The 25,552-nt window shown below is 38.1% G+C and overlaps 1 protein-coding gene across 1 annotated transcript; it reads left to right on the top strand.

Moving 5' to 3' along the window:
• Window positions 1-155: 155 nt before the first annotated feature.
• si:ch211-225b11.1 (uncharacterized protein LOC561694 homolog) lies at window positions 156-23,642 on the top strand. Its single transcript, XM_058775964.1, has 13 exons — window positions 156-1,001; window positions 4,464-4,598; window positions 13,800-14,010; window positions 14,351-14,483; window positions 15,603-15,737; window positions 16,561-16,664; window positions 16,869-16,993; window positions 18,385-18,497; window positions 19,267-19,407; window positions 20,563-20,662; window positions 20,800-20,900; window positions 21,681-21,851; window positions 22,208-23,642. The coding sequence occupies exons 1-13, from the start codon at window positions 749-751 to the stop codon at window positions 22,298-22,300; spliced, it is 1,815 nt and encodes a 604-aa protein (XP_058631947.1). The 5' UTR covers window positions 156-748; the 3' UTR covers window positions 22,301-23,642.
• The last annotated feature ends 1,910 nt before the right edge of the window (window positions 23,643-25,552 follow it).

Below are 25,552 nucleotides of genomic sequence, written 5' to 3'. Positions count from 1 at the left end.
CTGTAAGTGCATTTACTCGATACATGAAAGAAGAGGATGTTACGTGTAAACTTAAACCTCTAACTAGCTGAATTTGTATTAAATTACATAGCCTAGGCTCCTGGTCTACAATATGGTCGGTCTAAATCCTCAAATTGGGAGTCCAGTAGTCAAACATCCCGTTTAATATCACGATTAAAACCTTTATCATCATCATTATATAATGTTTCAAGTCGGTAATACAGGCGACATTAATTCTGAATGAAGCGCGCCAACCTCTACACGTTCACGCGCGTTATTTGACTCCATTTTAAATTCGCACGTGAGCAAATGACCACTGCATGGACTGCCCTACAGAAAGAGCGGCGTGCTTTCATAGTTGACCTACGTCACTAAAAGGGCGGGGCCAGTGTCGTGACCGCTATGTAACATAGGAAACTATAGTTTGGGGGCTGGTCTTAAAATTGTGTAACTGAGCTATGTAAGCCGCTACAACTTGTACCTATTATGTATTTGGAAGAGTTAAAGACAATGCGGTGTCTCGTTGTTTTGTAAGGATATGTTTGGTAATGTATTCGGCACCATTCATCTCTTTTAATACAGAGGTTATAGTGACGTTTATAGCAACAGTCTCGAGCTGATTACTTTAAATTAAAAGCCCATATTACATTTTTAATATTTAAAAAAATTTATGTATTTGTTTTATTCGATTATAGCGCTCTTTTATTGTTGAGAGCTCTTTCGCTTTATTCAGCTGTAGACACATGTAATGATGGGAGTCGGAGCTGATAATAAAACCGAGAGCACGTCTAGTAAGTTAACATTGCAGCAGCTTGAGGAAAAAGAGGAGGTAGAGCCCGGCAACGATGGAGCCCTGAGGCTGGCGAAGGATGATCACCAGTCAAAGGAGCAAAGAGAAACGTGGGGTCGGCGTCTGGAGTTCGTGCTCGCCTCTGTCGGTTATGCGGTGGGTTTGGGAAACGTGTGGCGCTTCCCGTACCTGTGCTACAGGAGCGGAGGAGGTAAGTGACTAGACTCCTGCTGCTCCTCTCTCCTGATCACCGCAGAGCCGCTCTGGTGCCATGCTGATATTATTATGTATCTTGTTACTAGCCCTTACAACAACAAAAAAAAAAAAAAAAAAAGTGACATGGTAACCATAATAGTTTTCATTAGACTATTATGAGATTAAAATATCTGAAAGAAAAATAAATTGTGGTAATTTTTATATAGGATATCTATTTAAAAAAAAAAAAACTTTTATCTGGCAAATAAGTCAGTGTGGCCAACTAACATCAGCTTGCAAGAAGCCATTTTGTTGCCATGTGACATACAAACCATAACAGAGAGTCATTAATAAAAACAAAAGTATGTCACATACCACACACAATTTTATGAAAAATCCCTTTCTTGACAGGCATTAGCCACAAATGATATTTGAAATTTTTTTAAATAATTTTTTTTAACATAACGATTGTGTACATGTGTGCTGTAATGATAATAATTTTTACTTAAGGGTTTACCACCTTTTTAGAGTGTAAAAATGTAAATACTTGTACAAAGTTATTTTCATGAGCTACATTTTCTTTAAATGTATGACCTTTATTTTATATTTATTTATATAATTTATTTGAAGCTAAGGTTGCAGCAGTTGTGTAAGATGTAATTCCAGGAGTTTATGCCATTGGATATGCCTCTTGTTTTCTCACGCAAGACTTTGTTTAATTGTTGGTTCTGCCTATTTTTTTTATGTTGCTCTTTTAACCGTTTTTCCATTGTTAATTACATTGACTTTTAAAACATACGAGTTAGAACATAAGGGGTTGTTGTTTCCATGTATATTTATCGACCATAAAATTTCCTTATTTGGTTGGCAAATTCCATATAGCCTACGGTATTTTCAGTGGTTAAAAAAACAAAATCTTGAAAAGATGTACCAGATGCATGCCAAAATGATTTAAATTGTTTAAAATGTTTTAAGAGATGCTATACAGGTGCTGGTCATATAATTAGAATATCATCAAAAAGTTGATTTATTTCACTAATTCCATTCAAAAAGTGAAACTTGTATATTATATTCATTCATTACACACAGACTGATATTTTTCAAATGTTTATATCTTTTAATTTTGATGATTAGAGCTTACAGCTCATGAAAGTCAAAAATCAGTATCTCAAAATATTAGAATATTACTTAAGAACAATACAAAGAAAGGATTTTTAGAAATCTTGGCCAACTGAAAAGTATGAAAATGAAAAGTATGAGCATGTACAGCACTCAATACTTAGTTGGGGCTCCTTTTGCCTGAATTACTGCAGCAATGCGGCGTGGCATGGAGTCGATCAGTCTGTGGCACTGCTCAGGTGTTATGAGAGCCCAGGTTGCTCTGATAGTGGCCTTCAGCTCATCTGCATTGTTGGGTCTGGTGTCTCTCATCTTCCTCTTGACAATACTCCATAGATTCTCTATGGGGTTCAGGTCAGGCGAGTTTGCTGGCCAATCAAGCACAGTAACACTATGGACATTGAACCAGCTTTTGGTACCTTTGGCAGTGTGGGCAGGTGCCAAGTCCTGCTGGAAAATGAAATCAGCATCTCCATAAAGCTTGTCAACAGAAGGAAGCAGGAAGTGCTCTAAAATTTCCTGGTAGATGGCTGCGTTGACTGTGACTTCAGAAAACACAGTGAACCAACACCAGCAGATGACATGGCAGCCCAAATCATCACTGACTGTGGAAACTTCACACTGGACTTCAAGCAACATGGATTCTGTGCCTCTCCACTCTTGGACCTTGATTTCCAAATGAAATGTAAAATTTTACTTTTCATTTACTTTCATTTTCAAGAGGACTTTGGACCACTGAGCAACAGTCCAGTTCTTTTTCTCCACAGCCCAGGTAAGATGCTTCTGACGTTGTCTCTGGTTCAGAAGTGTTTGCATCAAGAGTCACCACGCTCAGACGTCTTCAGGAAAAGGGCTACCAAGACACTTTTACATTTCACTTTTAAATTTTACATTTCATTTGGAAATCAAGGTCCCAGAGTCTGAAGGAAGAGTGGAGAGGCACAGAATCCATGTTGCTTGAAGTCCAGTGTGAAGTTTCCACAGTCTGTGATGATTTGGGCTGCCATGTCATCTGCTGGTGTTGGTTCACTGTGTTTTCTGATGTCCACAGTCAACGCAGCCATCTACCAGGAAATTTTAGAGCACTTCCTGCTTCCTTCTGTTGACAAGCTTTATGGAGATGCTGATTTCATTTTCCAGCAGGACTTGGCACCTGCCCACACTGCCAAAGGTACCAAAAGCTGGTTCAATGACCATAGTGTTACTGTGCTTGATTGGCCAGCAAACTCGCCTGACCTGAACCCCATAGAGAATCTGTGGGTATTGTCAAGAGGAAGATGAGAGACACCAGACCCAACAATGCAGATGACCTGAAGGCCACTATCAGAGCAACCTGGTCTCTCATAACACCTGAGCAGTGCCACAGACTGATCGACTCCATGCCACGCCGCATTGCTGCAGTAATTCAGGCAAAAGGAGCCCCAACTAAGTATTGAGTGCTGTACATGCTCATACTTTTCATTTTCATACTTTTCAGTTGGCCAAGATTTCTAAAATTCCTTTCTTTGTATTGGTCTTAAGTAATATTCTAATATTTTGAGATACTGATTTTTGACTTTCATGAGCTGTAAGCTCTAATCATCAAAATTAAAAGATATAAACATTTGAAAAATATCAGTCTGTGTGTAATGAATGAATATAATATACAAGTTTCACTTTTTGAATGGAATTAGTGAAATAAATCAACTTTTTGATGATATTCTAATTATATGACCAGCACCTGTATGTATCAAATGAAAGCTCTTAATGAGCTCTTTCTACTGGCAAAAGTACTGTCATCCATGAGTGTTCACATTTTTATTAAACACAATTGAAATCAGTACACAAAGTCAGATCAAACTATGGTAAAATTTTAGTTTTGGCTCTCCTGTAAAGCTGGTGTAATGTCACATACGCCTTTCTGGTTCTCACCCCTCGATATACATATTGTCCAGATAAATGTTTTCTTTCTGCACCTGTGTTTTCAAAACCATTCATGACCCCAAATTCTTTTTTTTTCTTTTTTTTATTCTTAAAAAAAAAAAAGTTTAGAAGTCAGAGGGAAGAGATTTGTGGCAAGACCTTTTTATTTATATAGAGCGTGTGAATAAATCATCTTGCTCTCCTGAAAGACACCCTCTTTTTATGATAAATTTGCATTAATGTGAGTTGCAAGAAAATAGTTTTACCCTCACAAAATGACCTCACAGAAAATAGAATTACAAGACTTTTGACTATCGTTAATATTCTGTTAATATTTTATGAAGACAAAAATACATTTGTGACTGCTAAAGCAAAACAATATTTTTATTTAAGGAATATTTAATGAATTATTGCTATCTTGTCTCGTGCTCATTTTCCAATCTTTCACATGTTCCAGGTGCTTTCTTGATTCCCTACTTGATCATGTTGTTTCTCTGTGGTATCCCACTGCTGTTCATGGAGTTCGCTGTTGGGCAGTACACCCGTCTGGGGCCGGTCCACTCTCTGGCTAAAATATGTCCCCTCTTCAAAGGTGAGTGGTCCTTGTGCCCTAATCCCTCACATCTCCTGTGTTCAATTCTGCCATCCAAACATAGTCCAAGAAAATGGCCGGTCTTTTTATTTTATATGTTGTATGGGACTTTCCAGTATTTCAGTCACACGAATAGCCTCCTGTTCAATTCTTACCACTGTTCAGATCTGTTCAATGACATCCAATGAGTTCAAGGAATAAATAATTTAAAGATATATTTATATATAAATTCTTGTAAAACCTCTGGATGATGCACCTTGTTTTTTGTTTCCCAGTGATTATTTATGTCCTGTTTTTTTTTTTTCTGTTGGTCACATGTGTCAACAAAGTTGAATGCTCATCATATATCACTAAAGCCATACACAGTTAGTGAACAGTGTTACAGTAACATACTTATTTTATGAAATTGCTAAAAGATAATTATTTTAAGCATTGCAATTTGCAACTCTTATCATTTTGCTGGACTATGTTTAGTGAATGATCTCCTCTTTGGTTTGACGTGGCAGTTCAAGCATGGATACTGACTGCAAAGCTTATCATTTTTTCCTTTTATGTTGGATTTTCCCTATAAAATGTGTGGACCTGCAATTATATTACGCTTGATCTCTGATGATCTAGTGATGGCTGATCTCTACTGTGTTTACCTTATTTCTACTCCATTTTCTGTATCTGAATCAACCTCTTCATATTTGAATTCCTATGTTTATGAAACCATGCATTGTTAATGTGCAAATAACAACTCTTCTAGAATCCTCATCACTTTTAAGTGAAAAATCTTTATTACTGATAATAAACTGTAAGAACTATTTTTAAATCATTGAGACAGACCAAACCTGAGCCTAGAGACAATTTTATTTGGAATATTTGGAAATAAATATATTTTAGTTTATTTATTTATCCCACCGGTTATGTTTAATTATGATGCCATAAAATACACATAATTATATGTTGGCAAAAAATAAAAAATAAAATAATTGATAAAATGATTGTTTTGAAATATTTGCCATTTTATGTAAATTGAGGGCAACTTATTTGTGACCAAAGGGAGTGTCAACATTAAGATGTTCAGCCATCACTGTTTGTCATTTGGGTTTCTTTCCTTATTTTTAATTTGACATTGTTTCACCTGCTAACAAAGGACTTCTTTCCTCAAAGACAGAGATAGTCTACCCGGTCAAATCTTTTGGGTCCGTCCTTTGATATAGCCCTCATTTCAGCCGATTATGGCTCCTTGCTAGCAGAGGGACTGAAGCAGGTAGTTCTTTCTGTATATTCTTTTGACTAAAATGTACCCTTATGTCACATTCAGCGGCTCTCCTTTGTAATAAAGCTCCTCCTTTTGCTTCTGCATTATCTATCTTGGTATGCTCAGTAAAGTAACCTAAGTAACCTTTCTGTCTCTGGGGTAATAATTTCCTCATGGGTTAGTCTTTCACCAGGTGTTGGCATCAGGGTTGCTTGACTTAACAAGGTGCCATGGTTTAAAATGGCACCGTTCAGCTCAGTATAAGACAGAATAAGACATTAGAGAGACTTATTTGTGCACTTAACAGGAAAGAGAGAGAGAGAGAGTATGCATGCATTTATGTTTAGTTATACAACACTAATGTGATTCTCAGAATGTGGAACGGGTGGTAGAATTGCATGTGGTACATCAGAGAAGATGAATTCTATGGGTTCTGAAAAAAAAAAAAGTCATCTGTTCTCTAACTGTACCGATAAACTTGTGTGGCAGCTGGCCAAAATGCCTTTCTTTTTATAGTATTTGTCACAGAAACAAAATTCTTACATTTCTGCATATATTTTTAATAAATGCAACTAAATATCTCTCAATGCAGATCTGTACACGCATACATACATTTGCTGATGGCTGATATTACTGTGGCTGATATGAAGCCAACATCTATAGACCCAATTAAGTGTTTGGGGCACAGCTGTTCTTCTTAAGAAAATAATTATAATACAGATTTTGGGGTTAATTTACTCTTTGAAATGTAATAAATATTTTATAATCCAAAGATGGATTATAAAAAATCCATATTTTTTATATGGATAAAAAAAACATCTTGGATCCAAGATGGCGGTGCGATCAGACGCAGTGGCTGCTCCAGGTCCCAAAGACGGTGCTTTTTTGTCTTTTAATGTCGTCTGTTCGTTTCCAAATAGTGTAAATTTACCGCTAGTTCATAAGGAAATCACTCCTAAACTCATATATGTTCGCCAAAGACTTTTGGATATCGGCAACGCATACAAAGACCAACTCTCGCCGGCGGCTACTGAGAAGCTACGAGGCCTCTGTTTACTGCTGAAGCCGGACCTCGAGACCGCGGCCTCACCTACTGTCGCTACCCGCACAAGGCGGCGTCATAGCGGTGTGAGAGAGGACGGAAGCGCGGTAAGCGCGGAGGTATCTGAGCTAGGCTGAGGGAAAACCCCACAAGACCGGCTCTTCCAACACTCATGCTCTCAAACGTTCGCTCTCTGGAAAACAAACTGGACTTAATTCAACTCAGTCGATCTACACAGCGTGAGACAAGGGATTGTTGTGTGTTTGTTTTCACTGAAACATGGCTGAACGACAACATCCCGGACTCCGCCATTCAGCTGCACGGACTAACTTGCTACCGCGCGGACAGAGATTCATCACTGTCTGGTAAGACTCGCGGCGGTGGCCTGTGTGTGTACGTCAACAAAGAATGGTGTAACAATGCTGGGGTAGTGACAAAACACTGTTCATCGCTGGTGGAGTTTATGTTTGTGAAGTGTAGACCGTTCTATCTGCCGCGGGAGTTCACGGCCATTGTTATTGTCGCGGTATACATCCCCGTGCGCAAACGCAAAGGACGCGTCATGAGCTGTACAGCGCCATCAGCGAACAACAAACAAATAACCCCGACGGCTTTTTCATCATAGCCGGTGACTTCAACCACGCAAACTTAAAGACAGTTTTGCCAAAGTTCTACCAACATGTGAACTTTGCAACAAGGGGAAATAACACACTGGACTTTGTTTACACAACAGTCAAGAGCGCATACAAAGCTGAACCCCGCCCCCACCTCGGGTACTCCGACCACATCTCTGTTATGCTAATCCCAGCATACAGACCACTTTTGAAACTGGCCAAACCGGTTCACGAACAGATCAAGGTATGGCCAGACAATGCCACCTCAGCACTGCAGGACTGCTTCCAGGACACAGACTGGAACATGTTTAAAGAGGAGGCCACCTACAACAACCACACAGACCTGCAGGAGTACACTGAAACAGTGACTGCTTACATCCAAAAGTGCACTGATGATGTGACAGTCACCAAGACCATCACCACACGTGCCAACCAGAAGCCATGGATGACAGCAGAGGTTCGTGGGCTGCTAAAGACCAGAGATGAAGCATTCAGATCAGGAGATAAAGCAGCCCTCAAAACGGCAAGAGCCAATCTGTCCCGCAGCATCAAAAATGCAAAACGGTCATATGCTCAAAAAATCAACAATCACTTCACAGACAGCAGTGACACACGGAGCCTGTGGCAAGCTATTCAGACCATCACAGACTACAAGCCCCCGCCACAGGCCTGTGATGACGACACATCCCTCCCAGATACACTCAACCACTTTTACTCACGGTTTGAAATGCAGAATGACACACCTGCACAAAACTGCCCACACCTCCCAATGACCAGGCACTCTGTCTGTCTCCAGCCGACGTAAGGAAGTCCCTATCTAGGATCAACCCACGCAAGGCTGCGGGTCCCGACAACATACCTGGCCGTGTACTGAAAGACTGTGCTGCACAGCTGACAGATGTCCTAACAGATATCTTCAACACCTCGCTGAGCCAGGCAGTCGTCCCCACATGTCTCAAATCCACAACAATCATACCGGTACCAAAGAAATCACCTGTGTCCTGTCTAAATGACTACCGTCCCATAGCACTGACTCAATCATAATGAAGTGCTTTGAGAGGTTAGTCATGCACAACATCAAAACCAGCCTCCCAACACACTCGACCCGCTCCAGTTTGCATACCGTCCGAACCGCTCTACGGACGATGCAATTTCCTCCACTCTCCACCTGGCTCTTACCCACCTAGAAAATAAAGACTCCTACGTTAGAATGCTGTTCATCGACTTCAGCTCAGGATTCAACACAATAATCCCACAACAGCTCATAAATAAACTCAACCTGCTGGGCCTTAACAATTCCCTCTGCAATTGGATCTTGGACTTTCTAACCGGAAGACCTCAGTCAGTCCGTGTCGGCCACAACACCTCGAGCACTACCACACTGAGCACAGGTGCCCCACAAGGCTGTGTGCTCAGCCCGCTGCTCTTCACGCTGCTGACCCACGACTGCACTGCCAAGTCCAGCTCCAACCACATCATCAAGTTCGCTGATGACACAACAGTGGTAGGTCTCATCAGCAACAACGATGAAACGCACTACAGAGAGGAAGTGGCACAGCTGGCTGAATGCTGTGGCACTAACAACCTGTCCCTCAATGTGAGTAAGACAAAGGAGGTTGTGATGGACTTCAGGAGAAACTCCGTTGATCACCCCCCACTGACCATCGACAGCTCGACTGTGGAGAGTCAGCAGCACTAAATTCCTGGGGTGCACATCACAGAGGATCTCACCTGGACCACCAACACCATGTCACTCTCCAAGAAGGCACAACAGCGCCTACACTTTCTCCACCGGCTGAAAAGAGCAAGTCTCCCTCCACCCATCCTCACCACTTTCTACAGGGGCACCATTGAGAGTGTGCTGGCCACCTGCATCACTGTCTGGTACGGGAACTGTACCGCAGCAGACCGCAAGACCCTCCAGCGGACAGTGAACACAGCTGCAAGGATCATCGGTGCCCTCTCCCTCCATCCTGGATATTTTCCTCACACGATGCTCCAGCAAAGCCAATAGCATCGTGAAGGACTCACGCATCCCTCCACAGTCTCTTTCAGCTCCTACCATCAGGAAGGCGGTGCGAGCATCAGAGCCCGCTCTGCCAGACTGCTCAACAGCTTTTTCCCCAGGCTGTGAGAGCCCTGAACTCAAATCACCCCGCCTCTCCGAACCCCATACAAACCCCCTACCTCCTGTAACATGTAACGTGCAATTCAAGTGTGCTACACACAGGTGAGTGGGCCTGTACAAACCACCTGTAGTAGCACACTCTCCTCCTCTATGCGCACTAGTCACTTTTCACACACACTGCTGTGTGTACACAAATCCCACAAAAAGAACTCAGTAATATATGTATGTTTACATGCTCATGCACTACAAATCATCCTGCACTGTTCCCTAGCCAGCTGCTTGAACTCAATGCTTCTCCTTGCACATGTACAGTATTTATCTGAAGCATTCGTATAGTTTGTATAGTTTGTATTTTTTAGTTTGTATAGGTACTTTTTATAGATAGTATATTTATAGTCAAAATCTATCAGTAGGATAGTTGTGTATAGGTTTATATTGTCTTACTCCTTTGTTGTATGCCTGTATTTATGTAGCACCGTGGTCCTGTGAGGCACGACATTTCGTTCCACTGTATGCCCCCGCATGTAGCGGAATGACAATAAAGCTCAACTTGACTTGACTTGACTTGATAAGCCAAATAGTGTTTTCCTCTTTTAATGATACAGTATGTGATGCAATTTTAGGTGCAAACTTGTTCTTAATTAGAAAAGCATACAAACATTTTAATAACTTTAACAGATCTGTTTATGCAATAAAATTCAGAGCAACACAAAATTTATAATAATGTTACGTGCAGTGGATAGTAACCATGGTCATGCAAAAACAAAACAGTTTAGATTTTCTGTAGAGCATCCAATGATCCCATAATGCCTCTGGTCAATAGTTTTGCTGAAGCAGTGGACTCATTTAGGCTTAAGTTCAGGAGACCAAAAGGCACTGAGGGAATCTGGGTGACCTTAGAGGGCCGCGCGGAACGTTCCAACAACAACATTCCTGTTTTTAGAGCTTTCTACTGTTCAGGCCTGAAACAACTAGTGGACATTCCATTTAGACGGTGGGAAAGGAGTACAAAATAATGCCAAGATCCACAGAGAGTGACGATTGCTAATCCATGGATTTAAATCGAGCATCAAAACATGGAAGAAAATCAAATCCGTTATCTTTGCATTGTCATCCTCAACAATGTTGATCTGGGTTACAAGGTAACTTGGTCACACTGAATATCTATATTGGATTCACACACACATCTATATTGGATTCAGAACTGTATGATTTGGCAAGTAAATCATAAATACATCACTAAGGATAGCTAATATAACACATTTTCTTTCTCCAAATCTTATTTTAAGAACCCCCGATGACTGGATGGGTCTTGGAGAATTTTTTTTGTTTGTTTCTTACTATGCGACTGTTAATTTTTAAACATCTTTCGGATGCTTGTATTTAGTTTCTAAATCGAATGCTTTTTCACTCCAGGCTTCTGAGAGATTTCAACCCTGATTACCATATGTCAGTACTGAATCAAAATCACTGGAAGCAATGCTGTTGCGATTATATCAGGAAGTCATGATGTGCCAGCACAGAAGAAATGTATTAATTTTAACCCTGACCATTGAATCCCTTTGTGAAGAAGGCATATTCTGTGGGTTGCTAAGAGTCCTGTTTATTTTCAGGATGTAATTAATACTTGAAATCACGGAGAAACAGAACTACTATTGTGTAAACAAGTGATTCTCAGCTTCAGTTGTTGATGTTAAAGCGCATCCAAATAAACTCAGTGATATTTCGTTGCATCAGTCACTTTGTGAAAGCTAGCCTACAACATGTTGCGTGACATCCTCTCATACAACTTGGCAACAGATTTGTGCAATAATTCTGTCTGCCAACAGCATGAAACCATTAAAATTAATTTGACTTGTCGAACCCATGAAGCTAGTGTAGGAAACTTTTTCCTCGTCGAAGCAGAGACCAGGAGACGTTGGGATATCTTTCATACAGAAGTTACTCTTTATTGAGAACTCGCTGTGCGTCGCTGTAGTCATCCAAGTTTAAATAAAGCAGTGATACATTGTAGTTTATATACATTTAGGGGGCAGTGCTTAGGAATGGAAACAAAGCACCTGGGTGACGACCTTAAACAAAGCATGCAAATGAAGTATTCAGGTATAGCAACCTGCCCCGTTTAACCACTCCTAATCCAATCAGCATAACTGCCCAAAGATTGGGTCCGGGGCACCAAGAGCCATTACAAACAAAAGGTGAGAGTCTCCAAGAATGGCTCATTGGATTTACAATAAGAGAACAGGAACTGGCAGGAACCTCTTGCTACAAACTTTGTTTAACAGAATCGTTCATCTGATATCATCATCTTCACCATAAATGCTAAATACAATGTACCTAACTTTTTCAGTTTATATACTATTACATTGGAACCTAGATTTAACATTTTATAAATTTGTAATCCAACACGACAGCAGTGTTGTTGGTTGTTTCTAAAGACTATAGAGATGCAAAGGCGGTTCACTCCTGTACTTATGAATGGGAGAAACTGCAACGCGCATTATGGCGGAATAGTCCCACCTTCTAAATGAAAGAGCCAATCGCTGATTGGTAAAGTCATTGTGTCACTGCAGCGGCTGTTAGAAGCTTCGGTTCCCTCCTGAGGATAGACCAGCCAATGTGCATGCGCTGTCATAAAAATAAGCTTTTTAAATGCTATTTGAGCATAAGAAACAACATTCAATGGGCAGTTCATTTCAGATTTTGTTGCTGATTTAAAATATGTAATTTAATTGTAAGTTCAGTGAACAATTTTTGAGATTTCAGGATTCCTCCATTCATTTAGATAGGAACTGGTATTGGATGAGCTGCCCGGAGGCGTTACAAATATGGCCTCCGTGTGAACAGACTTTCCTTGAAAGGGACTTTGGTTGTTTCTCTTTGACCTAGTGACCAAACACCAATGACTTGTACATACATGGACAAAAGTATTGGGACACCCCCTTCTTTAGAAGGCACTTCCAAAACTGTGGCAACAAAGATGGAAACATAATTCATGTATTTAAAAAATATATTTCCATCTGTGTTGCAACAGTTTTGGCAGTGTCTAAAATGACTGTACCCATATGTACTAGTCATTGGTGTTTGGTGATGAGTTTTTGGTTCAAGGTCTGCATTTAAAGTCACACCAGAGGTGTTCAGCTGATTAGAGACCAGTCAAGTTCTTCATCACTGGCTGAATCAGTCATTTCTTTTTGAACCTTGCCTTACACAAAGTGACATTGTCATTTTAGAACAGAACAGGGTCCTGTCCAAACTGTTGCTATAAAATTAGAAGCACACAATTCCCTAGAATATCAATATATGCTTAAACATTAAGATTTGTACTCATGGAAATTACTAAAGTAGTCAAACCTGTTCATTAGAAGAGTGTGTCCCAATACTTTTGTCCATATAGTGCACATATACTATATATACTTTGTGACCTGTTTGGTACTGTTTTAGGTCACCAATTATATCCACTGAAAACTAAGAAGCAACACCAGTTAAGAACCACTGGTGTATAAGCTACAAATAAGTGGTGCAAAGCAGTTTGAACCGCAAGTTTTTAAAATGTCAAGATTATGAGATTACATGTTCCAACAACACATTTAATACTCCACATTATCAATCCAATCATAATCGCATAATCACAAATTTTTTAGCTCTTCAATATTGCGTGTGCGCCTAAGATCTTTTCAAATTAAGTGTTGTGCAACTTTAAAATTTGAAATCTAAAGTTTAGCATAACATTGAGCCGCCTTAATGGATTCATTCGTGCAATCCTCAATAAAAAAAGGCTTTCTGATTCATAGCCTCGGTTGTTTTGGCCAGCCACCAAAAAATATTTAATAAAAAAGGATAACAAGAATCATTAGAAGTTTTTCTTTCCTATAGCATATGTTTAGAAATATTTTCAGATAGAGCCCTCTTAATATAACTTGACCTAAAACATCTTTCTTGAAGATTTGCTTTGTTCTTTTGGAACTTGTATATTAACCTAAAAATGTACTTCTGGAGGTCAATGGTTTTATTCTTCTTCTTCTAAAACCAAAAAACTAAACATTTCAGAGCCTCTGAAGAGCCCTAGGCGCTGTTCCAATGTGAGTCTGTTCAGCAGTGAAAACGTGGACAAGGAGACAGGAAACGGTGGCATCTCCTGGTGTCTCACGTTTTCTTTGTGTGTCCTCAGGTGTGGGGCTTGCCACAGTGGTGATTTCTTACGTGCTCTGCACCTACTACAATGTGCTCATGACCTGGGCTCTCTACTACCTGCTTCACTCGTTCAGCCCCTCATTGCCATGGCAGTCCTGCAACAACACATGGAATGCAATTGGCAACTGTTCCACTGGTTTTCCTGGCAATGCCACACATCTGCAATCAGCCAGTCAACAGTTCTTTGAGTGAGTAACAAATTTAATTTGTTTACTGTCTTTATTGTTTATGCCATGCTTGACTTTTTGTCATGGATTATAGTTGTGTATCACTCTGTATTATTGAATTTCCTGTAATCAATTTAAATGGAACATTTGGAAAAGTTAAAGAGTGCTGTCTCATTGTGTGTAGTAATAACGAATGTCCTATGAAATTATGGGCATTAATGAAGCTTTTATGAACCTTTAACAATGTATTTTAAAGTTTATTCATTTAATCAAGTCAATGTAATGTCAGACTCCTGAGACTGATATAGATTTGTTCTATTGTGTGATTGTGCTTTGTAAATGTTTTTTTCTATTCCCCCAGTCATAAGGTTTTAGAAATGACCACAGGAATTGAGCATGCTGGAGGGATTCGATGGGAACTCTTTGGCCTTCTAGTCCTGGCCTGGGCCATTGTTTATTTCTGTATCTTTAAAGGAGTCAAATCCACCGGAAAGGTCCGAGTTCAAAACTCACATGATTTATAAATTCAGCCTTTAATATGGGATACAACAGCATGTTTAAACTACAAACAGATAGTTAAAGGTTTTGTCTTTTATAAAAAATATAAACAATATGTTGGTTTGTATGCAATAAGGCTCATATTTGTTTAGGTGAATGCAAGAAAATGACAGAAATAAAATAAATAATATAATCATGTAAAATAATTATATATATATATTAGGGGTGGCACGGTACACAGATGTCACGGTTCGATACGATTTCGGTACAACAGGGGGAAAAAAAAGAAATCTACTATGCTCAGTTTCTTTTCATTTATTTTGAACAGACAGTAGTGTGAAGATGTGAAAATACTAAATATTATTACATGTTATATATATATAATCTGTTTTGTTTTCATTGTGAGTGTACACAAATAAAAGCAGACCTTTATACAGTGATTATTAATAAGACAATAAGTGTTTAAAGTTGATTCTGCTGGTATAAGCAAACAGCGCGTGCGCACACACACACAAAAACACACATCAGTTCCAGCATTGCTAACTTGACAGCGCAGTTTGTACTTTATAAAACGCGCCCGCCTCTGTGTCACCGTTGGAACGCGTCTGAAGTACAAAGCCTATCATTTACATAATAAATAATAGTTTAGCATTCAGATACTTTACATGGCAAATATGGAAATATTATGGAATATTTGGATTTGTGCCGAATGAGAGAGGATACACGAGCACAAAGCCCCATTTCGCAAACAGTTGAGTGCGCAAGCCTTTAAACTATACTCCTTTTTCAATCTATGTGAGAGACGCGTTTAGAATCAGCACATGGTCACTGTCTGGGGGCTTTGCTTTCAAGTGCGCAACTCACGGCATTCGCTGTTTTTCTGCTGGCGGTTATCAAACAGCGTTGCATTACTGCGGGCGCCCCCTTCTGGATTGGTGGTGAATTGCCTGTATTCTTCGTGAAGTCTCATGCACCGAACCGAGATGTCCGTACCGTGACGGTTCGGGACGAATACATGTACCGTGCCACCCCTAATATATATATATATACATATGTGGGTGGGTGGGTGCATGTATTTGCCTTGTTATCACAAATATTAATCCCTCTGTCTGTAGGTTGTGTACTTTACTGCCACGTTCCCTTATTTCATACTGTTTGCATTGCTGATCAATAATGTCCAGTTGCCTGGAGCAAAAGATGGTATTCTCTTCTTTCTCATGCCAAACTGGAGTAAACTCTTGGAAGTCCAGGTGAGATCACATATGAAAACCATTGATGTCGCATAGTGTTAAAAACAAACTAGAAGCTGTTTACATGCTACCAAATCATTACTGTAGTACCACTGATAAACAACAGCATTGCTGTGGGAATTGTGGTGGTTTACCATTTGTAATTACATGTAATTAGCACTTGGTGAAGATAATAAACAGGTCTGTTTAAAATACAAATTTTAACACTGGAAAACACCTATGCTTTATGTAAAAACTGGGGCATTGAATGAATAGCAGGTTTTATTTTTCATGACGCATATTTCCCGTTTCTATTTGTGTTGCTTGTATAAATGCTTATACAGTTAGCCAAACCCAATAATCGCACGTTACTTTGTTTTCTTTTCATAAAAACTGTACAAAAGTTGTGATTTAATTGCTAATAAATATTTAGATCAATTGAAAGTCCTAGTAATTCTATATAGTAAAGCAAACGTGAAATCTGATTCCTGTTAATGTTTTATTAAAACATAAAATTTTAGATATGTCAACAATATATGGACAAAAATAAAACCCTGTGCTTGTATGTCAAGTCAAGTCACCTTTATTTATATAGTGCTTTTAACAATACAGATTGTGTCAAAGCACTTAACAGTATCAAATTGGAGGACAGAGTGTCAGTAATGTATAATGATAAGATTAAACACTCAATTTTCAGTTAAAGGCATTTCACTATTGAATTCAGAGATGTCATTGTTTAGCTCAGTTTAGTTTAAATAGTATCTGTGCAATCAAATCGACGATAATCGCTAGAAATTATGTCTGTTATTAAATTATGTATGTCTTTGTTAAACGTATGTTATAGGTGTGGGTCAATGCTGCTGCTCAGATCTTTAACTCCATCGGCATCTCCTTCGGTTCTATGATATCTATGGCGAGTTACAACAAGTTCAACAACAACATCCTCAGGTTTAGTAATAACAAGTTAACATTTAACATTTTAAAAGCTTATTTAATTAAATGCATATAAGTAAATATAAAAGTACATATGTAGCTTTCAAATTGTTACCTTCCTTTTTATTGGCCTGTAAGTTTATTACACTGATCAGAGCTAAAAAGGTCTGTTATCTTCCAGGAAAACATGATTCATTCTCTTCGTCTTTTATTTTACAGGGACACCTATATCGTCTGTCTGGCTAATTCAGCCACTAGTATCGTGGCCGGGTTTGTTATTTTCTCTGCCATTGGGTACATGGCCCACATTCACAACCTACCTGTAGATGACATTGCCACTGATGGTAAGTTTGTTTTCCTTTTCTCTGTAATATCGGTCTCTGCAGCTGTGAATCTAGTCCTCCTCTGTCCTTGTGCGTTTCAAGGTTTGTTCACAAGCAGCTGAATTGCTTGGTCTGGTTGAACCACTTTTACTGTCTGGTTTTATTGCTGTGTCTCTGTACGGCCAAGAATCACAATTTAGTTTTAAGGACCAGAGGATCGCAAAGGATCTCTGTTATCATTTTTATGTGCTCTTTGCTCTTGTGATTGGTGGGAAATCTCATGCTCCGAGCACATTTACTTCCAAATCCTAATTAATCTACACCGAACAAGACACTGGCAATGTAAAAACTGCTGTGACCTATGAATATGGGCACTGATATAAATAATCAGTACTTTCATGCACAAAACAGGCCTAAGGAAGGCGAATGAAATGAGAACGCTGTGGGATAATTCCAGCTTTTTTTCAGAAAAGTTTTTGTTCTGTACTGCCAGAGAGAGGATAAGTGTGAGAGGAGGTGAAGGGTGGATAGGATTAGGCCAGAGAAAAAGAATAAAGGGACTATTCATGGAAGAAATGTACCAAGGTAGGCTGAGTGAGTAGAACAATGTGAAAACAAAAAACAATGATAAAAGCGTGTCCTTGAGTTGAGCTGCCCTCAAGAGAACTTCACAGCAGTTTACAATATCATATGTTTTTGTGTTTATATTACAGCACTGTTTATTAAAATGTTATCATTTGAGTCCTTCAGTTTCCACCAGTTTAACCCATTAAGTCCTCAAGGAGAACACAAGTCCCTCTGGAAAATGTTATACTTAACAAAAATGAGTTTGCACACTGTTCAATATCATATTTTTTTTGAGGATGCACTTCCATCCTGCCTCAACTATTTTCACCTTATCAGCAAGATTTCACCTCCTTCATCTCTCAGAACAGCAGACGATTGTTTTCTTCTGAGAAATGCATTTACAGTTGTGTTGTTCAGTGGCTTTGCTGAGTATTTCTCATCATAACAAATAGTTTAATGTCTTTGTCACTTTTGTTCCTTCACTCTCTTTTCTCTCTCCTTAAGAGAGCCCGTTAAAAATTTAAAATGATTTTCTCCAGCTTCTTTTTAGTCTCCTTCTCCTGTGTTATTTTTGGTTTCTTTTCTTTCTTTTCATTTCTGCACTGATTTTGGGGAAAAAGTGCAGAATTGAAATTGAATTAAACATGACACAATTTGTCAAGCGGAGCTGAGAGTAGTAATCTTTTACTGGAATCTGAAAACGATAATTAGATTCTCCAAAACATTGAAAGATCTGGTTCTCCTTGTTGGCCTAGATCGTAGTAATTAGTTGTTCATGGTGGCATAACTACTGGTGTCATTCTCTGTGTCAGTGAGAGTGATGTTGTGGGTCTGTTTTCTTGCAGGGCCTGGTCTGGTGTTTGTGGTGTATCCTGAAGTGTTCTCCACCATGCCAGTCTCTCAGCTCTGGGCTCCTTTGTTTTTCATCATGCTACTCTGCCTTGGATTGGACAGTCAGGTAGAATAGGCTTCAAAAACAATTTCAATGCCCAGTAAGCTTCCTTTCTGTCTAATACTTACATAAAACAGGTAGCTACCATCTAAGAAGCCACTCACACAGGACACACTCTTGTTTTCTCTCTCAAAAAGTGCTAAACTGATGTTAAACTTCAACTTTTATAATCAACAATTCTTTGCATTTTGTCTAATTTATTGGATCAGTTTTGTCACAGTGCATTCTGCAATTGTCTTCTGTGCAAAGTATAAACATAATGCTGCCTTGGTAAAGTTTGATAGGCCACAGATGGCAGATTTGTTTATTTTATTTCCTTTCATCTGTCTCGTTCATTTCTGCAGCTGTCGGCCCAGTCCTCCCATGTCCTTGTGTGTTCTCTAGGTTTGTTGACAAGCAGAAATTCAGGAAATCTAGCAGGAAATTTTCTGAATCTCTTGAGCTAAAAAAGGACTCACAACTTTTATTGCTATGTTTCTGTGCTGCCAAAAATCATAATTCAGAGTTTTAAGGACCGAGATCACTGGTCCTAAAAGCTGTTGCACACATAGAAAAGACACAACTGTAAAGGAGTCAGGGTCAACACAATCTTGCTAGCAGATTGAGATAAGAGTGCAGCTGGAAAAGATGGAGCAGTATATGTGAAATTGTCTCATTCTTGTGTGTGGAAAGGTGATCAGAATAAGGGAAACGCCTAACTTACCAGGTTTAACAGAGTTACAAACATGTGTTTGTACAATTTGACCTATAATACGTTTACATGTACACTGTGTAGTTTGCCATGGTGGAAGTGGCTGTAACTTTCATCATGGACGGTTTTGGCAAGAAAGCTCTGCAAGTTTTTAAGAGGAAGGAGCTGATCATTCTGGCGGTGTGCAGTGTTGGATTTCTGCTGGGGATCCCTCACATTACCAGGGTAAATATGATCTAGTTTCACTTCATAAACAAGTATTGTGTTCTTACTATTGAGATTTTGTTATACTTGGATTTTATATGACTGTTCCTGGAACTGTTAACACTTGACACTTGGAAAATAATTTTAGTTTGAGAAAACAAATGAAGGATATTATATCCCAGTATTTAAAAAAAAAACTATATTCAGTATATTTTTTAAATTAAACAATTTTAGAGCTTATAAATAAATTGATTCAATGAGTAAAAACCCTAGTAAAGCAGTAATATATTTAAAATACATTTATTTCCTACTGAGTATAATTCAAATCTATTAAACTATTTACTGATATCGCTCGAGACTTACTGATATAAAAATTATAATTAAACTGTATTTGGAGAATTACTTGTGCACAATGCACATTTCTTAATATTAAGCGTAAAATGTGTTTTAACGTCACTATTGATGAGGATTTTATTATCTTTGAATAATATCGGTCTTTAAATGCAAGATAGTTAAAGTATACCTGAAGTATACTTGAAATATTTCCACTTTAGCCGAATCAAATATGCTTCAGTATATCTTTAGTTGGACTTCAGCTCTACTTCTACACAATTGAAGTGCATTAAGTACAAAATTAGTTGTTCCTATTTAGCAGACCTTATGTATACCAGTTTAGTATACCAGAAATACATTTTTATTAAGTACACAAATATGTAAATGCATTTGTAGTATACTTAGCATGAAATAAATGTATTTCAAATACATTTTAGTATATTATTTTTCATTAGGGAATTGATTTAGTGGTGGCAAAATATCTACATATTTTAACTGATTTTAATGTGTGAAAAATGACCTTCAGTGAACATATAATATATAATGAAATGGATTCATTGAAATGGACAGTTTGAACTGATTTACTGAAATCAATCAAACTTACCAACTGATGTTTTTGCTACTGAAGTTTAGACACCGTTAAAGACACCATAAAAAAAACACATTTGTTTCATAGATAAAAATGATCTAGTATTATTTTTGGAAAACTTAAAGGCCAACTTTAAAAAAAAAATTCCATTACATATTTATCTGCTGTATAGTCATTGTTTTGATTATGACGCAAAACCTAATCCTCATTTTGATGGTAGTGAAATAATATTGTGTGTGTGTGTGTGTGTGCAGGGTGGGATATACGTGTTTCAGCTGATGGATCACTACACAGCTGTGGTGTCTCTTATGTTCCTGGCCTTCTTCGAGGTGCTCGCCATCACCCTCATATTTGGTGAATTTCACTTCCTTCAGTCTGCACTTCAAGATCACAGAAAATGAGATGCAGCCATTGAAGCACTGCTCCTATTGAGATACGAAGGTTTTATCTCACATCTTTCTTGCTCTCTTCCACATCTTGCTCTCTTGCAGGAGTGAGACGGCTCAGTTTAATGGTGGAGACTATGCTGGGGAAGAAACCAAACCTCTTCTTCCGTGTCTGCTGGCAGTTCCTGTCACCCATGCTTGTGCTGGTGAGGAAAAGAAAACCGGACGTTTTGGGATCCTCTATAGCTCATAACATTGACAGATCTGTGTTCCGGAAAAAATAGCTTCAAAGCTCAGATGTTCTTAAATAATCACTTTTTCCCATCAAGACACGTTTACCCTTTTTCCATTAAGTAGCAGTGAACTGAAACAAAATCAATGACAAAACTCACAGATTTTGTTGTGCGTACATGGGATCCAGGCATCCTACCTTAAAGGGATAGTTCACCCCAAAATGAAAATTCTGTCATTAAATACTCACCCTTGTGTTGTTCTAAATGCGATGTGGAACTCTTGTGAACGTGCGTCAAATCCTGACACAAAAGAGAAGAAATTGATGAATGAAGTCATTTTTATTTTTATTTTTTGCACACAAAAAGTATTCTTGTAGCTTCATAAAATTAAGGATGAACCAATGATGTCACGTGGACTATTTTAACGATGTCCTTGCTACCCTTCTTGACCTTGAATGTGTCAGTTGCGTTGCTGTCAATGCAGGATCAGAAAACTCAGATTTCATCAAAAATATCTTAATTTTGAGTAATTAATGACAGAATTTTCATTTTTGGGTGAACTATCACTTTAAAATCACTTTTCTCAATTTAAGGACATTAAAATCATTCCATTGAAAACACATTTACTGTTTAGTAATAGATGTTTATAAAGTAGAGTCTGATGTGTGTCTGTGCCGATCTGAAAGGTCAGATGGGATATAATGCTTTGCTCTGAATGAATAATAATGTCCTGTGTCCTGTCTCTCTCTGCAGGGTATTCTGATCTCCAGTATTGTTCAGTATACTCCAGCTCGATACGGTAAGTCCTACACATACCCGCTGTGGGCAGAGGTGGTGGGCTGGTTCATCTCTCTCGTCTCCATCATCTGGATTCCACTGGGGGCTCTACATGAGCTTTGGACCACAGAAGGGTCTCTGCTGCAGGTATGTACGGTGCACAAACACTCTCTATATCAATATGTGACCCTGGACGACAAAACCAGTCTTAAGTCGCTGGGGTATATTTGTAGCAATAGCCAAAAATACACTGTATGGGTCAAAATTATTTTCTGTATGCCAAAAATCATTAGGATATTAAGTAAAGATCATGTTCCATGAAGATATTTTGTAAATTTCTTACCGTGAATATATCAAAACTTCATTTTTGATTAGTAATATGCATTGCTAAGAACTTCATTTGGACAACTTTAAAGGCGATTTTCTCAATATTTAGATTTTTTTGCCAAAAAAAAATGTTTCTGTCAAAATGAACCCAGTGCCTCTCTTTATCTCTGTCACAGAGGTTGAAAAAGTCCATAACCCCAACTTTAGATCTGGGGTCTGTTTCGGAGAAACCATCTGGCGAGTCCATTGCGCTGTTTGCTGCTGCTTAGACACCTGCATGAGGGTTCTTGGTATGTTTACTCATTAGAAGTACAAAGTAGCTTTGCTTAAACTGTAAAAAGTATAATTTCATGTTTTTATTTGTATTTATATTCTGCTTATTGTATTTAAGATTAATGCCGAAAAGTACAAACATCAAAAAGGGCCCAGAATTTCAATATGGCTTTGTTTTTTCCTTTTTTACATGTATTGTTTTTGATTATGTGACAGTTTTTTTTAAATGTAACCTAATGTCAGAAATGAGAGATTTTATTCATATTTTTCTTTAAGGAAAGAAATGTAAAATATATGATAATTTATGATATATGGTAATGAGAGAGAAATTATTAGACTTTGTTTTTTTCTGTTATTTAAACTTTAAAATAATTAAGCATTGAGCTTGAACTTTGTTGGAATATATCTTTTGATACACTGACCTGAAAGACTGATGAAACATTTAAATGTATAGAATTTTAGAAACCGCATACTTGATTTTACAAAACAGCATTTCCATGAAACTCTTCCACAAAGTTTTCAAATGTCAGCATCAATTTGTTATGGGTGCAACAACATTCACTCTCACAGGCTTTACCACGGTCAGATTCATAGAAAAAGAAAGAAATATAAAGAGCTGCTTTCAGATGCCTTCATGTTCACAGAGGAGCAAGGTTACATGACTTGAAGTCCACAGATTCAGCTGCTTATTACTCATGCATGTTTTGCCCTCTACTTTGTAAACTTGAACTGTGGCACATATTTTAAAACACTTTTCCCAAGCGTACGGGAAAAATGAAAGGTAAAACTGTGTGACCTTATTAGTAAGCACTTTCTGACGTCACATGTAAAGCCTATTCATTGACAGAGATTGTACTAAAATTCATGTTTACTGTTATTCTTTTAGTATTTACTATTTTACTTTCAATTTAGAGTAAAAAGAAGAAAAAAAAGATTTTATGTTTTTAAAAAACTGACCTTCATATCAAAATGCATATTAAGAAATAAAATAGTTTACTATGCACACTATTGTAACAAATAACAGATAAATCATAAATGGTAGTATCCACTGAAGGTGAATTATATTGATTATATTGTGTAAATATTTTTATTTTTACTGTTATTTTTTAACATATGCATATCATTGTCATACAGCATGTCATCTTTGTGTGTTATCTCAGAATAAATACTTATTTGTTTTGCTTTTAATGATACTACAAAAAGATCATCATGCAAAAAGTTTTTTCATTATACACTGTCTATCGAGATGATATGTTTTTATATATTTAAAATTGCGTTTTTTGTCATGACTGGCCGTTTTAAGTGCAAGTGTCTTACCAAAATAAAAGGTTTTGTGTTTGTCAGTTTCACATTAGTTTTTCTTGTGAATTGTGCTGTTCTATATTAAGACGTGCAGTTTTGCTGTTTCACCACTAGATGTCATTGCAGCACAATTAACTACTGGTGTAAAAGCCATTCATTTGTCACAAACATACAATAACTTTGTATAAATTCTAGTTATATAATTTTGTAATTAGTTATTTAAAAAAATATATATATATAAATATAAAATATTCCTATATATATATATATATATATATATATATATATATATATATATATATAATAGAAACATCAAATTATAATGCATCAGAACCATTTTCAACAGCAGCCTTAGAAATAAAGATAAATGCTACAGATTTAAATGTGCATATGTGTCATCACATTGCAAAGCTTGATAGGGGTTGTGTAAGTTAAATATGACTTCTAGTGATTTCTTCCTCTAGATCAATTGCATTTCCTGTCTCTGTGCACTGTTTGACTGAAAAGAGGAAGCACTAATAGAAGCCAGTTGAGACTGCAGTTCAGATGGCAGATCAATACCTTCGCTCAGTGCAAAATCAGGCTGGATGCCACCACAGCAGCTCATTTATAGCCAGCAGCAGATCAATACACGGCAGCCTGTGACAGAGCAGTGCCTCAGTGGGAGAGATGTGCTACACTGCTGTTAGCGCCACTGAAATAGCACTGTGTGTGCAAGCAGAGGACAGGGACGTGTGTGTGTGTGTGAGTCTACTACAGAGAGGATGTGTATGTTAGTGTTTTAGGGACTGGAAAGGAGTATGTAGGGCTTTGGATCTGTGTGGCTTTGGGAGTTGATATCTTTGCGACCTGACAGGGCCGAATTTCAATGAGAGAGGAGCTGTGGGAGAACTGCAGCTCTTTGGAGAGATACCCAAGGGCTTGGCCGACCTTTCGGCCACCTCTGGCTGACCCCTAGCTGACCTGTTGGATACCTTTGCAAATGAAGCCCAGCCAAATCGGCCTTCTCTTTCTCTTGCCTGGCGTGGGAGAGCGCAGGTGCGCTAGATCACACTCACTGTCGCTGCTGGGGAGGGTTCACATCCAGTGAAAGAGGAAATCGGGCGTAAAGGGAAATGAAGACACATGTCCCTCTTTTTCCCTCCACACACACACACACACATGTGGTTCAGATGGAAAACAGGCATTTGAGCCTTTGCATTGACTTTATGTAATTGTAAATATTGGCTTCCAGTGAAATAGCAACTGTAACTACTTTCACAGTTGTCCAGTTTTAGCTCAAGTGCTAATCTTCTATGATACCGTCGTAATATCTTAACTTTTTCTCTTTTGCGGTCACATTAGAAGAATTTCAGTTGGTCAAAGCAGCCAATTCATGTGACCAACTGAACCTGGTTTGAAATCAGTATCTTTACTCAAAATTTATTTTTCAATGCGGAAGATAACGGAAAAATAACATGAAGAATAACTACAGTAAACGGTGAAACTGTTTGCACTACAAACCAGTGTGTTCATAATTAAGATGGTACATTCAAATAATATGGTAAAACGAGCTGTTTTGTACAGCTAAAAATAGCTGGAAGCGGATGACACTGGCTAGCTAGACCATAGATATACATATGGGCTAGACACATTAAATTTACAAAAATAGCCACGGCCGCACTTACGGGAAAAACTTAAGCCCGCAAAAATTCAATGAACAACAGTAAATGTGAACACAGCAGTTGTCTGCCATGTAAAAATAATAGTGTTGTCAAACGATTAATCGCATCCAAAATAAAAGTTTTTGTTTATATAATACTGTATATGTGAGTATACTGTGTATATTTATTATGTATATGTATATATTTAAGAAAAATATGTTATGGTTATATATCAAAATATATACTGTATGTGTGTGTATTTATACTGTATATAATAAATATACACAGTACACATACATATAT

This window comes from Onychostoma macrolepis, chromosome 05 (assembly GCF_012432095.1).
Source record: "Onychostoma macrolepis isolate SWU-2019 chromosome 05, ASM1243209v1, whole genome shotgun sequence".
Classification (NCBI taxonomy): domain Eukaryota; kingdom Metazoa; phylum Chordata; class Actinopteri; order Cypriniformes; family Cyprinidae; genus Onychostoma; species Onychostoma macrolepis.
This window is presented reverse-complemented; position numbering and strand designations above follow the sequence as displayed.

Excerpts from the sequence above, each read along its gene's own strand:
- si:ch211-225b11.1 (XM_058775964.1), top strand. The coding sequence starts at position 749 with ATGATGGGAGTCGGAGCTGATAATAAAACCGAGAGCACGTCTAGTAAG. Across the intron at positions 16,994-18,384 it reads AGATGACATTGCCACTGATG|GGCCTGGTCTGGTGTTTGTG; the intron begins GTAAGTTTGTTT and ends GTTTTCTTGCAG. Across the intron at positions 21,852-22,207 it reads CAGAAGGGTCTCTGCTGCAG|AGGTTGAAAAAGTCCATAAC; the intron begins GTATGTACGGTG and ends TCTCTGTCACAG.